The 15,264-nt window shown below is 47.4% G+C and overlaps 1 protein-coding gene across 1 annotated transcript in view; it reads left to right on the top strand.

The window, feature by feature from the left end:
• The window catches only part of PLEKHG2 (pleckstrin homology and RhoGEF domain containing G2), a 68,867-nt gene that overhangs the window by 19,769 nt on the left and 33,834 nt on the right, over positions 1-15,264 (top strand). Inside the window, exons 4-5 of the mRNA XM_081016704.1 lie at positions 8,969-9,069; positions 14,946-15,012. Coding sequence (XP_080872830.1) covers positions 8,969-9,069; positions 14,946-15,012 — 168 coding nt within the window. The remainder of the gene's footprint in view (positions 1-8,968; positions 9,070-14,945; positions 15,013-15,264) is intronic.

Below are 15,264 nucleotides of genomic sequence, written 5' to 3'. Positions count from 1 at the left end.
GGGTATTGTTTTGTTTGTTATTGTGTTATGTATTTTTGTGTTTTTATGCTGTGTTCTTCAGATGAAGGGTGGTGTGTCAATTTAGTGAACGAAATTAGATAAGGTAGCTTAGGCTGAAAGATGGTCAGGCTTGGCTTCGTGGCTGAGCACTTTTCAACCCAGCCTAGAAGGCTCCATAGCATGTTGATGGAGTATTGCGTAAGGTTCTGGTCGCCTTTCCTCAAAAAGGAGTTGGAAAAGGTTCCGCCAAACTGATCGAGGGGATGGAGCGACTCCCCGGTGAGGAAAGGTTGGGGCTTTTTAGTTTAGAGAAAAGGCGAGGAAGAGGCGGCGTGACAGAAGCATGTGAAATGATGCACAGCGTGAAGAAAATGGAGAGAGATTTGGGTTTCCCCTCCTTTCTCATAACACTAGAAGCTGAATGCTGGAAGATTCAGGACAGGCTAAAGAAAGTCCTTCTTCACGCAGCGCAGAGTTAAACTATGGAACTCATTGCCACAAGAGGCAGTGATGGTTGCCAGCCGGGATGGCTTTAAAAGGGGAATGGACGGATTTATGGAGGGGAGGGTGATCAGTGGCTAGATCAGGCAAGATCCTGCTTGCAAGTTTCCCACAACGGGCATCCGGCCGGCCTCTGCGAGAACAGAATGTTGGAAATAATAATAATAATAATAATAATAATAATAATAATAATAATAAATTTTATTTATACCCTGCCCTCCCCAGCTAAGACCTGGCTCAGGGCGGCTAACACCAAATATAAAAACAATTGATTGAAATACAGCTTGAAAACAAGATTAAAATGCAACATTAAAATGCAGCCTCATTTCAGTAGAAACTCAAATCAAAAACTTTTTGGGGATGAAAATGTCAAATCTTCACCAAGGCTAACTATCTAGACTGGTCCTACGTGGGCCAGAAAAAAGCCAGGGAAGTCCCCAGATAGGAGTCACAGGAGGAGAAAGGGAAAAGGAAAGAGGGGAAGGGGATCAAGTTGATTCCAAGCCAAAGGCCAGGCGGAACAACTCTGTCTTGCAGGCCCTGCAGAAAGAAATCAGATCCCGCAGGGCCCTGGTCTCATGAGACAGAGTTTTCCACCAGGCTGGGGCCAGTGCTAAAAAGGCCCTGCCTCTGGTTGAGGCTAATCTGACTTCCTTAGGGCCCGGGACCTCTAGGGTGTTGCTATTTATGGACCTTAAGGTCTTCTGTGGGGCATACCTCCTTTGGCCTGATCCGGCAAACCTCTTCCTATGTTCTTAACATTCCCAGTACGGGAACAGAGTATTACATCACACCATGCAAAAAGCAAACAAGCAATAGTAAATAATAAAATTGTTGTTGCTCTCGCTGCGAGAAGTGAAGTTACAGGCAGCCAGGCAGAGGGCCTTCTCGGTGGTGGCGCCCTCCCTTCAGAAGTCAAAGAGATAAAGAACTATATGAGTTTCATAAGAAATCTGAAGGCAGCCCCTGTGCTGGGAAGTTCCTGTGTTCTTGTTCTGACTTTAGTGTGAGGTGCAGCTAAGGAAATGTAAATTGCACAAAAAAAACACACAAACCCCAGACCCTCCAAGCGCCCCTATTTTCCAGGGACAGCCCCAAATTTACAGAATCCGTCCCGGTTTCTGATTTGATCCAGGAATGTCCCACTTAAGGCGTTCCTATTTTCATGGGAGAAATGTTGGAGGGTGTGGAGTTATGCGACTCCGCGAGCCAAGGAAATAAGTAACTATGCAACCTTTAGAAGACATCTGAAGGCAGCCCTGTGTGGGGAAGTGTTTTTGTTTAATGCTCAATGTTTTACAGTCATACCTTGGGTTACAGACGCTTCAGGTTGTGCGATTTCGGGTTGCGCACCGCACCGAACCCGGAAGTACCGGAATGGGTTACTTCCGGGTTTTGGCACTTGTGCATGTGCAGAAGCACTAAATTGCACTTTGCACATGTGCAGAAGCGCCGAATCACGACCCATGCATGCGCACATGCCGCGCTGTGGGTTGCGAGCATGCTTCCCGCACGGATCATGTTTGCAACCCAAGCGTCCACTGTATTATGTTTTTATATGTGTTGCAAGCCACCCAGAGTGGCTGGGGAAACCCAGCCAGAAGGGCAGGGTATAAATAATAAAATAATATTATTATTATAAATCGTAAGAGAAAGACACAGTGACGCGCCAATGTCAAGCCAAGCCTCCCTTTTTCCTGGTGTGTATCATGGATTTGGCGCATCTTAAATCCAAAGCAGAGGAAATATAATTCCACCAGATGACATAAGAAGCATCTGGATCCTCCCCGGAAACATGTAGTTTATGCGTAATTTCCCCCGCAGTCGCCAAAGACCGTAAGCTCTTACACCACACAGCCCAGTGCAGACTTTTTCCGGTTTCTCGTTGCTGGGCTGTTGAAATCCTGGCTGCATCTAACACCCACGCCGAAAGCTCTTTGTAGCGAGAAGGTTTCATGTTGCCCTTCCACATATTCAGTAATCTGGGGAAACCCAGGCAGGTGATTTCTTTTGAGATCCACCGTCTTAAGGAAGCCGTTCGTTCCTCCCTTTCCCTGGCCTGTCTGCATTCTGCTTTTCAGAAGAGCAGGAGTTAACATGCGCGTTCCTGGCACACCTCCACGGCGGCGTTTAAAATTCAATGTTTGCTTCTCGGCCGACCTCAATGACATAAATTAACGGGGCGGTTCTTCGCTGTAATGTGTGAGAGAGCGAACAGCCAGGTGTTTCCTGATCCGATTTTCCAGTTTTTGAACCACCGTGTTCTTCTCCTTACCTGTTCCTGAAAAAAGCAAGAGAGAGCTGTTGTTTCGGTGCCTCGTGAGGTGGGCTTCTCGGAGGCATTTGGCTGTACAGTGGTACCTCGGGTTACAGAACTTTGCTTCAGGATGAGAACAGAAATCGCGCGGCAGCAGCGGGAGGCCCCATTAGCTAAAGTGGTGCTTCAGGTTAAGAACAGTTTCAGGTTAAGAATGGACCTCCGGAACGAATTAAGTTCTTAATCCGAGGTACCACTGTAGTCTGATCACACCGGAATGACTGCCCTGTGAGGAATGGTTGCAGCATTTGGGACTTTTTAGTTGGGGGGGGAGGCAAGCAAGAGAGGGGAGGGGTTTTCTCCCATAAAATGCTAGAAATTGTGGACATCCAACAAAGTTGAATGTTAGAAGATTGACGGACTACTGCAATGCGCTCTACGTGGGGCTACCTTTGAAGGTGACCCAGAAACTACAACTAATCCAGAATGCAGCAGCTAGACTGGAGACTGGGAGCGGCCACCGAGACCACATAACACCAATCTTGAAAGACCTCCATTGGCTCCCAGGATGTTTCCGGGCACAATTCAAAGTGTTGGTGCTGACCTTTAAAACCCTAAACGGCCTCGGTCCAGTATACCTGAAGGAGCGTCTCCACCCCCATTGTTCTGCTGGACACTGAGGTCCAGCTCCAAGGGCCTTCTGGCGGTTCCCTCACTGTGAGAAGCAAAGTTACAGGGAACCAGGCAGAGGGCCTTCTCGGTAGTGGCACCCGCCCTGTGGAATGCCCTCCCATCAGATGTCAAGGAAATAAACAACTATCGGACTTCTAGAAGACATCTGAAGACAGCCCTGTATAGGGAAGTTTTTAGTGACTGTTGTTTTAATGTATTTTTAATATTTTGTTGGAAGTCGCCCAGAGTGGCTGGGTAAACCCAGCCAGATGGGGGGGGGGTATAAATAATAAATTATTAGTACTATTATTATTATTATTGGCAGGCAAAATAAAATACAGTGGTACCTCGGGTTACATACGCTTCAGGTTACATACGCTTCAGGTTACAGACTCCGCTAACTCAGAAATAGTACCTCGGGTTAAGAACTTTGCTTCAGGATGAGAACAGAAATTGCATGGCGGCAGCATGAGGCCCCATTAGCTAAAGTGGTGCTTCAGGTTAAGAACAGTTTCAGGTTAAGAACGGACCTCCGGAACGAATTAAGTACTTAACCCGAGGTACCACTGTACTTCTTCGTGCAGCACATGGTTAAACTTTGGAACTCCCTGCCTCAGGAAGTAAGGACAGCTACCAACCTAGATAGTTTTAAAACAGGACTGGAGGACAAATTCTGGAGGAAGTTAAGGCTATCAATCGCTACTCCTCATGACGGCTGTGGTCTGTCTCCACGGTCAGAGGCAGAGGTCTGTTGGCATTGGGTCCTGTTTGCAGGTTTCCCCAGAGACACATCTGGTTGGCCACGCTGAGAATAGTATGCTGGACTGGACGGGCCACTGGCCTGATCCTGCGGGCTTTTCTCATGTCCTCGTGTTCACAGGGATGCTCTTAAATTCTCTCGCCAAGGCCTGAGCCACACTGCGGCCCACTGCGGTCAGGAAACACATATTTAAATTTTCCTTCCTGCCCGTGCGTCACAGGGAAAGGTGCTCCCCTCGTCTTCAGCCTGTGAGAGTTTCCTGTGCACAAAAAGGATTCTTGTTTGGACAGACATGCCCCCCCAGCAAAATCAGGCCAGCGTTTTGAAACGCTGTAGACCCAAGACAGGGCTGTGTGCCCTATACTTCGCTGCTGCATAGAGATTGGCTTTAAGTTGTTGCTCTGCCCACTGAGCGCAACTGCCCTTCCCTGAGCAACGCTGAATGCTGGAAAAATTATGATATAATATAATATAATAATATAATATACAGTCATACCTCATGTTGTGTTCACTTTAGGTTGCATTTTTTCGGGTTGCGGACTGCCAAAACCCGGAAGTACAGGAACAGGTTACTTCCGTGTTTTGGCGGTCGTGCATGCGCAGAAGTGCTAAATCGCGCTTTGTGCATGCGCAGACACAGGTTGCGAACGCTGCGGGTTGTGAACGTCCACTGTATAATATAGTGATACCTCGGGTTACAGACGCTTCAGGTTACAGACTCCGCTAACCCAGAAATAGTACCTCAGGTTAAGAACTTTGCTTCAGGATGAGAACAGAAATCGTGCTGCGGCGGCACGGCAGCAGCAGGAGGCCCCATTAGCTAAAGTGGTGCTTCAGGTTAAGAACTGTTTCAGGTTAAGAACGGACCTCCGGAACGAATTAAGACATACTCTGGTCCAGGGGGTCACGAAGAGGCGGACACGACTAAACGACAATGTAGTGGTTCTAGGGGTTGCTCGTGCGTAAGCCGGTGCAAACACCTGGCTGGGTTGCCTGAGTGAACCTTTTCTGTCCGGACAGCCACTCACCTGTGGCTGTCTCAATCGCTGGCAGAATCCGTCAGTGGGCGTTTCTTAAACTTCTTCCAGCAAAGAAGCTCTTTGACGCCTAGTCTCCTCCTACTCTCTCTGCGCGAAAGCCTTCTGCGCAAGGAGGGCGTAGGCAGTGGAGGACCCTTACTCTCCCCGCTGGTCCCCGGCAAGGAGTCATGGGACCGCCTCGCCGCTTCCCCCATCTGCCCCCCTTCTCCACTGGTGCTACGCTGATTCTCTTCCCCAGAAGATGGGCTGCCTCTCCCAATCCCGGGACGCTCTCTGGAATCCCTCTGGATCTTGCTCTCTCCCTCCGGCACTGATGGCAGTTCCCTGACAGACAACAATAATATTTAATGCTGTATTGTTTTTAACACTTGATTGGGAACCGCCCAGAGTGGCTGGGGAAACCTAGCCAGGTGGGCAGGGTATAAATAATAAATTATTATTATTATAACAAAATAGGTGGCTTTAAAGGAGGATTGGGCAAATTCATGGGGCAAATTCATCTGGGATAAGAGGATGCTGAACTAGACGGGTCCTTGTCTTCCTCCAGAAGGTCTTCTTTGAGCCCTGGAATTGCCATCAGGCGTTGACTCCGCAGCCCCGCCAGGGTGGAAGCAACTGCTGGAGGCGAGCCCATTTGCCATCGCCTGTCGAGCCTCTTCCTCTAGCCTCTGCTTCGCTTTACTGCTGGAATTTCTGGAATTCTCTGGCCTCTCCTGGGACCACTGAAAGAGGAGAGGAAAGCCGACTGGGGTCTGTCTGGCTGCGGAGACGGTTTCTTGCGTGCCTCTAAATTAAGACTCGCCCGATCGCCCCTCTCTCATTGTCCGCGCATCGTCTCCCTGAATTCCCAATGGCTCTTTGGCCCGTTTGCAAGCGACACGGAGCTACTCCTCTTACGAGGAACGGTTGCCGCGTTAGGGACCTCTTGTTGTTGTTGTTGCTTAGTCGTTTAGTGGTGTCCACCTCTTCGTGACCCCCTGGACCAGAGCACGCCAGGACCTCCTGTCTTCCACTGTCTCCCGCAGTTTGGTCTGACTCATGCTGGTAGCTTCGAGAACACTGTCCCACCATCTCGTCCTCTGTCGTCCTCCGTCTTTCCCAACATCAGGGTCTTTTCCAGGGAGTCTTCTCTTCTCCTGAGGTGGCCAAAGTCTTGGAGCCTCAGCTTCAGGATCTGTCCTTCCAGGGAGCACTCAGGGCTGATTTCCTTCAGAATGGAGAGGTTGGATCTTCTTGCAGTCCATGGGACTCTCAAGAGTCTCCTCCAGCACCAGAATTCAAAAGCATCCATTCTTTGGTGATCAGCCTTCTTTATGGTCCAGCTCTCACTTCCGTACATCACTACTGGGAAAACCATAGCTTTAACTATACGGACCTTTGTTGGCAAGGTGATGTCTCTGCTTTTTAAGATGCTGTCTAGGTTTGTCATTGCTTTTCTCAGGGACCTCTTAGTTTAGAGGAAAAGCGAGTAACTGGTGGAACGAGTAATATTTCTAAAAACGATGCGCAGCATGGAGAAAGTGAGCAGAGGAAAATTTTCTCCTACTCTCTCATAGCGCTAGAACTGGTGGGTGTCTGATGAAGGTGAAGGCTGGAAGATTTGGGACTGATGAAAGGAAGTCCTTTTTCACAAAACACATACAGTGGTGCCTTGGTTCTCAAACTTAATCCGTTCTGGAAGTCCGTTCCAAAACCAAAGTTTTCAAAAACCGAGGCCCGTAGAAAATAATGCAAAAGGGATTAATCTGTTCCAGACTTTTAAAAACAACCCCTAAAACAGCAATTGAACATGAATTTTACTATCTAACAAGACCATTGATCCATAAAATGAAAGCAATAATACAATGTACTGTACTATAAAATAAATAAGACAGTATTGTAGAGGCGATAAAAATTGCTTGGATGGGGGGCTTTTATCCATTTCCACAGTCACACAATCAATCAATCTGTAGCTGAACTAGGTTCTACACAGTCACAAAAACGAATTAACCCCAAAAGCCTCAAAAACAAAAACACAAAATAAATAGCAAAAACAAAAGCACCAAACTTAATCCGTTCCAGAAGTCTGTTCGAAGTGTTGGAAAACCAAGGCGCAGCTTCTGATTGGTGCAGCCGACAGCCGCATCAGATGTTCAGCTTCCGAAAAACGTTTAAAAACCGGAACACTTACTTCCTGGTTTACAGAAGTTTGAGGACCAAAGCTTTTGAGAACCAAGGTGTTTGAGAACCAAGGTACCACTGTAGTTGAACTATGGAACTCACTGCCACAAGAGGCCATGGCGACCTCCAACTTGGATAGCTGTAAAAGAGGATTGGGCAAATCCACAGAGGAAGAGAGGGCCGTCGATGCTCCTGGGACCTCTCCTAGGGTGTTGCTCACTTCCTCAGAAAGCCGCCTGAACAGCTGAACAGCTCGGGACCAGAAAGGGTTACTTCCAGGTTTCGCCACTCGCGCATGCGCAGAAGCACAAAATGACGTCATGCGCATGCACAGAAGCCCCGAATTGCAACCCGCACGTGCACAAACACGCCGCTGTGGGGTGCGCCCTTTTCGTGTTGCAGACGGGCCTCCAGAACGGATTCCATTCGCAACCAGAGGTGACACTGTACTATCATCATCATCATCACCTTTCTCTTCTGGGCGGCTGGTCCAAGAGATGCTTCTTCCAGCATCCTCTCCCAGGCCTCTTGGCAGTTGGGGACAAACAGAGAGCGGCTGCAGCGTCTAAACATTGGCTGTTTCCGTCCCTGCAGAGATGGGACGACATGAGGGTCCCTTATGGGAAAGGACAGATTCTTTGTGCTGAGGTCACATTATTATTATTATTTCTTCTTCTTCTTCTTCTTCTTCTTCTTCTTCTTCTTCTTCTTCTTCTTCTTCTTCTTCTATCCCTCGTAGCCGGGTAAGATTGTCTTCCATAAACACAGTTTTAACAGTGAGTCCGTAAGTGACTGTGGAGGCCGATTTTGGATCCACACGTCCTTTCACAGTGGGGACATTGGTTTCCGGGCAGGAGTAGATCACGGTGTGGATTTGCCAAGCGTGCCTTCCTCTTGGCACATTTCTCCCTTGCGTCCTGAGTTCAAGTGTCTTCAAAGCCCAGGACACCTTTGGCAAAGGCTGTTCTCCAACTGGAGCGCTCGCAGGCCAGTGTTTCCCAATTGTTGGTGCTTATACTACATTTTTAAAGATTTGCCTTGAGCCGGTCTTTAAACCTCTTTTGTTGACCACCAGCATTACGCTTTCCATTTTTAAGTTTGGAATAGAGTAGTTGCTTTGGAAGATGATCATCAGGCATCCACACAACATGACCAGTCCAACGAAGTTGATGTTGAAGAATCATTGCTTCAACACAGGTGATCTTTGCTTCTTCCACTACACTGGCATTAGTTTGCCTGTCTTCCCAAGTGATGTGTAAGATTTTCCAGAGACACCGTTGATGGAATAATAATAATAATAATAATAATAATAATAATAATAATTTATTATTTATACCCTGCCCATCTGGCTGTGTTTCCCCAGCCACTCTGGGCAGCTTCCAACAAAATATTAAAATACAGTGGTCTGTTAAACATTAAAAGCTCCCTTTCGAGGAGTTGGAGATGGCGTTTGGGAGTTGTAGTTCCAAGCACCTGCTTAGCAAAGGCTAAGCCATGCTGCCCTGGTGGTGTGTTTGCGATAGTCACGAGGTATCCTTGCCACTGATTCCTTCTTTTCTCCATCCTCCCTTCCCTCAGGACTACCTGGGCTGCATCATCGACTGTGGACAGCTGCCGCTCAAACCAGAGCAAGTCAGCGCCTTGTTTTGCAACATTGAAGACATCTATGAGTTCAACAGGTGAGTCAGCAGGGCTTCCTGACACCTGGAGAAGGGAGGGAGGGTTCGGCGTCAGCAGAATAAGCTTTCCAAATGGCAGGGAATTGCCCCACCACCACCTGCCCCACAACTTGAAGATCAACATCTTCCTATGTTCCTGTGACCCATTCTTACTACCACAGACCTTGCGATGTATACAATTATGTGGGGACCATTGTTGAACTTAGGTTTCAACGGATGCCCTCGGCATGTTTAGAGGGGAAATAGCTCTTGCAATAGCTCATATGCATTTATGGAGTATGGAAATGAATTTATTTATATAATCAGGTTGAAGACATTATGCCTTGTTTGTTGATCTGCCCTTTATAGACAGTGCCCAGAGAATTTTTTATTATTACAGTGGTACCTCGGGTTACATACGCTTCAGGTTACAAACTCCGCTAACCCAGAAATAGTACCTCGGATTAAGAACTTTGCTTCAGGATGAGAACAGAAATCGTGCTCTGGCGGCGCGGCAGCAGCAGGAGGCCCCATTACCTAAAGTGGTGCTTCAGGTTAAGAACAGTTTCAGGTTAAGAACGGACCTCCGGAAAGAATTAAGTACTTAACCCGAGGTACCACTGTATTTCCTGTTCTTTATTGGTTCTCAGATCGATTCCCCCAGTAAGTGATAGCCCTGCAAGGTAGTCCAGATAAAGTGGTTCCTTGGTTCTCAAACTCTTGGCCAATAAAGAGCTACAAATTGGACATCTGGTAGCCAGATTTGCTCTGGCAGCTAAGGGGCTTCACCTCAGTTCTGCTGATGCATTGCAATATTAAACTTTTATGCTGTAGACTTTTATAGACTTGTTGTTGTTGTTTAGTCGTTTAGTCGTGTCCGCCTCTTCGTGACCCCCTGGACCAGAGCACGCCAGGCCTCTTGAACTATACGGACCTTTGTTGGCAAGTTGATGTCTCTGCTTTTTAAGACACTGTCTAGGTTTGTAGGTTTATAGACTTACCGTATTTTTTTGCTCTGTAAGACTCACTTTTTCCCTCCTAAAAAGTAAGGGGAAATGTGTGTGTGTCTTATGGAGCAAATGCAGGCTGCGCAGCTATCCCAGAATCCAGAACAGCAAGAGGGATCGCTGCTTTCGCTGCGCAGCGATCCCTCTTGCTGTTCTGGCTTCTGAGATTCAGAATATTTTTTTTCTTGTTTTCCTCCTCCAAAAACTAGGTGCGTCTTGTGGTCTGGTGCGTCTTATAGAACGAAAAGTACGGTATGTTGTGTGATTTTAGAGGAATGCCTTGCTTTTTGCCCTCTGTTGTTCATTGTGAAGGCCTTTGGCTATGAGCGATAAAACGAATTGGGCTTCCTGGGTGGTACCAGTAACCAGCGGGTGGATTTATAATGGCATTTATGTCACACAGGTTTCTCCCCGTCGTTTACATGTGACTAATCTTACCAATTAACTGAGCAAACGTTGCAGACCTAAGTAATCTGCGTGACCTGTAGAGTCTAGGAATATGATCTTGCGTGTGATCCTGAAAGAGGAATCTGTATTTATTGTTATGTAACCCCCCCCCCCCACAACAGCCCTGTGATGTAGGACAGGCTGAGAGACAATGACTGGCGCAAGGTCACCCAGTGAGTTTTCACGACTGAGTTGGGAAATGAGTCCTGGTCTCTCCCAGGTCGTAGTCTGGACTTTCCAAACACCTCATCGCTCCTTATTTTCCTCTCACCAACATTTTAGTGTAACTTGGTTCTGCTCAGAACTGGAATTGTGCACCCTTAGCTCACTCATTTCAGGATCTGACTTGTGTGTGATGAGCCTGCTAACCTGTTCCAGATTTGAAAGGGCCCAGTAGTAAACATGCGCTATCTGAGAGTCATTTTGGACGCCCAGCTGTCCATGGAGGCGCAGGTCCATTCTGTGTCCAGGGCAGCTGTCACCCAGCTCCATCTGGTACGCAGGATGAGACCCTCTCTGCCCGCAGACTGTCTCGCCAGAGCGGTGCATGCTCTGGTTATCTCTCTTGGACTATTGTAATGTGCGCTACGTGGGGCTACCTTTGAAGGTGACCCGGAAACTACAACTAATCCAGAATGCGGCAGCCAGACTGGTGACTGGGAGCGGCCGCAGAGACCACATAACACTGGTCCTGAAAGTCCTACATTGGCCCCCAGTACTTTTCCGAGCACAATTCAAGGTGTTGGGTCTGACCTCTAAAGCCCTAAACGGCCTCGGTCCAGTATATCTGAAGGAGCGTCTCCACCCCCATCATTCTGCCCGGACACCGGGGTCCACTTCCTAGGGCCTTCTGGCGGTTCCCTTCCTGCGAGAAGCGAGGTTACAGGGAATCAGGCCCAGGGCCTTCTCAGTGGTGGCGCCCGCCCTGTGGAACACCCTCCTATCAGATGTCAAGGAGATAAAGAACTATACAGCTTTTAGAAGACATCTGAAGGCAGCCCTGTTTAGGGAAGTTTTTATTGTTTGATGATGATGATATAATAATAATAATAATAATAATAATAATAATAATAATAATAATATATTTATACCCCGCCCATCTGGCTAGGCTTCCCCAGCCACTCTGGGTGGCTTTCAACAAAATATTAAAATACAGTAATTCATCAAACGTTAAAAGCATCCCTAAACATGATGTTTTATTGTGATTTTAATGTTCTGTTGGGAGCCGCCCAGAGTGGCTGGGAAACCCAGCCAGATTTGGGGGGGTGGGGGTTAGAAATAATACATTATTATTATTATTATTAGCACCTCATAGAACACAAGGCAATAAGGTGACAGCGATGAACTCATGCCAGCGTTATAAACCGGTAGCATCTCTCTAGTGGACATTTAGCCACGCAGTTCCCTTTCCCCAAATCTAAGCAAGCCAGGATCTGCGTCTCTGTGTGTGTGTTTGCAGCAATTAACATGGTCCAGAAGGACGGGAGGGTTTCTCAAGGCGGAAATGCTTTTAGCCTTGGAATTTGCTGAGAAGGTAATTTGAGCCGGGCTTGTGGGTGCCAGAGAGCGGTTTGGAAGGAGGGGCGAATGTGTGTTTTGGAGGGGATGGGGAAGATGGAGGTCAGAAAAAGACGGGAGCGTGTGAGTTTATTGAGAAGCGTTGTCCTGGAAGGAAGGATACAGGAGCTCGATCTTCCCTTTTCAAAGGAAGCGTCCCAAAGTTCTTCCACTCCATGGATCTGCCAAATCCCAGCCTTTAGGAGCGGCAGGGAAGTTAAATACTGAGCTTCTGACTGTGATTTTCATCCCCAGTGAATTAGTGGTGCGCCTTCTCTGGTCTGTCTCCAACTGCCCCAGTTTACTCATTGTTTGCTCTTAGAGAGGGTTTAATTTAGGCCAGCTCCACAACCTGTTGTGAGCGCAAAGGATCTGGGACGTGTGAAGTGTGCCTCTGGGCATGCACAAAGCGTGTTTCCGTTGCAACTGGGCCACCTCCACCCATTGGATTTGGATCAGTCCCAGAACCTGTCGCATGCGCCAACACTTGGAACTGGAGCAAGTAAAGAGCGCCTCTGCGCATGCACAAAGTGTGTTTCTTTCAGGACCAAGTAAGTGCTACCAGCTCCCACACATATAGAGGCTTTATCCTTCCAGGTGGGGGAAGATGGAAAAGCTAGAATCTGAGACTTCTCAGTTTAGTCCAGAAGCGTCTGTCAGTGCTGCAAACCCATAACTGCTTTTATGTTTCCCTTTCACCAGTCCTTTGGCTGATTAACATTTGATGTCCTTTTAAACATGTTTGTGGTTGAGGGGTTATTGGTTTTGTTCCTGTTCTTCATCTTGTTTTTATTACGTATTTTATGTTCTCATTTGATGATTCTATGTTGCGAACCGCCCTGTGATCTTGGGACGAAGGGCGTTATACTACTACTACTACTATTATTATTATTATTATACTGGCTTGTCTGCCTACATACCCCTCTGAGGGAATAAAAGGAACAAGCTCTTCCAGCTTGCAGAAACTTCCCCCTTGGTCCCCTGTGAGCAGTTTCTGCTCTCCCTAGGAGATTGTCGGCTTGCCACCTTGAATTTGCAGCCAGCCTTGACTCAGTTTTCCTGTGCCTAAAAATGGACGCGTCGCCTTCCTTCTGTTCCCGGAGGATATTTGCAATGCCCTGATTCCCCCATATTGGAAAAAAAAAACATATTCCCCATCAGGAAAGGAAGGTCTCTGTAAACCCCAGCCGACGATGGAAGTTGAAGACATGGAAACATTGTTCCCTAACAGGGGCTGCTGGCCGGCAGCCGAGTTTTCCCCCTTTCCCCCCTTTCTCACACCATTTCCTTTCCTCTTTCCCCTTCTCTCGCTCCATCTCCTGCTGCTTTTATGGCTTCCCCCAAAAGCTGGTCGCCTGCCAACCTCTCCGTCAACCAACCTGCTTTCCCATCTGGCTCTGTTTAAGAGCTTAAGCGGAGCCCAGTGGGGGGTACGGATGGAAGATGTGGGGAAAATTGGAAGCTCGCATCACGCGGCCCCAGTTAACCCTTTAGAGGAAGGAGCGTCTTCACCCCACCCCAGCCGGTTGTGCCAAGGGCGATCATGCTGTGACCTTGCCGCCGCCGTGAAAAAAAGGATCGATAATTTCACGTTCACGAAGCCCCCGCCTGTATGCGGACAAAATGCCTTGCCCAGGGGAGGGCAGCGGTGGTCTAAAAGGACAGCCCTGCAAGGTAGTCCAGTACAGTGGTCCCTTGGCTCTCAAACACCTTGGTTCTGAAACAACACTGCAAACCCGGAAGTAAGTGTTCTGGTTTGCGAACTTGTTCTGGAAGCCAAACATGCTCCAATTTGAGTGCCACGCTTCCGATTTGAGTGTTAAGCTGAGGTCAGTTTTATTTTTGCTATTTATTTTGCATTTTTGTGGCTCATATATATATATATATATATATATATATATATGTAAAGGAAAAGGGACCCCTGACCATTAGGTCCAGTCGTGGCCGACTCTGGGGTTGCGGCGCTCATCTCACTTATTGGCTGAGGGAGCCGACGTACAGCTTCCGGGTCACTAAGCCACTTCTGGAGAACCAGAGCAGCGCACGGAAATGTCGTTTACCTTCCCGCTGGAGCGGTACCTCTTTATCTACTTGCACTTTGACGTGCTTTCGAACTGCTAGGTTGGCAGGAGCAGGGACCGAGCAACGGGAGCTCACCCCGTTGCGGGGATTCGGACCCCCGACCTTCTGATCGGCAAGCCCTAGGCTCTGTGGTTTAACCCACAGCGCCACCCACGTCCCTTCATATATATATACATCTTTACTAATTTAAAATAAATACATTTATGAAAAACAGACGTATATACAAGTAAACAAACATACAATCAAACAAACAAATAACAGAAAAATCAAACAAACCACCACACTATAAAATATAAGAAGATTAATATAATTATCATCATATATACTGGTATTGTGGGACGCGGGTGGTGCTGTGGGTTAAACCACAGAGCCTAGGGCTTGTCGATCAGAAGGTCGGCGGTTCGAATCGCTGCGATGGGGTGAGCTCCCGTTATTATTTGTAAGTGATAAAATGAGAAGTTATTTTAAGTGTGATAAAAAAAAGATGGGTAGAAACTATGATATATGTAAACTGCTAAAGATGAAGTAAAATGAAAATCAGATAGGTGGGACTTGGGGAATCCCACTTAACAATGTTTAGAAAAATAAGGATATGACAAGAATTCGTCTGTATTGTTTGCTTTTCTGTTTGTGTTCTTTATTTGTGTTATAAAATGAGTAAAAAAATTTGAAAAGAAAAAAAGAGAGTTTGAGAGCCAAGGTGCCACTGTATTGCCACAGCCCAGTATTGTTCGACGGGCAGGGCAGAAAGCGTTGTGAGAAGCCTTATTTATGCTTATTTATGTTTTCTCTGTCTTTGAGCAGTGAACTACTGGAAGACATGGAGCGTAACACCAGCGCTGAGGCTGTCGCAGAGTGCTTTGTTCAAAGGGTAAGGGTATCGCTGCTTTCTGCTCACAGCTTCTTCACTCTGCGATTCCTTTGGAACGAGCTGACCTCTTAACGGCGTCCCGGCTGCGCTTAGCTGTGTTCGCAAAAGCGTCCAGAAGCTTCAACCGGCCCAGAATGCCATAGCGAGACCAAGCGTTCCAAAAGGACTGGAACAAACATATATTATATTTGAAAGGCAACTGTAAGCAATTTAACATCATTAGCACGGCTCTTTGAAGATCTGTAAGATGAA

This window comes from Podarcis pityusensis (assembly GCF_964106645.2).
Source record: "Podarcis pityusensis genome assembly, chromosome: 8".
Lineage (NCBI taxonomy): Eukaryota > Metazoa > Chordata > Lepidosauria > Squamata > Lacertidae > Podarcis > Podarcis pityusensis.
This window is presented reverse-complemented; position numbering and strand designations above follow the sequence as displayed.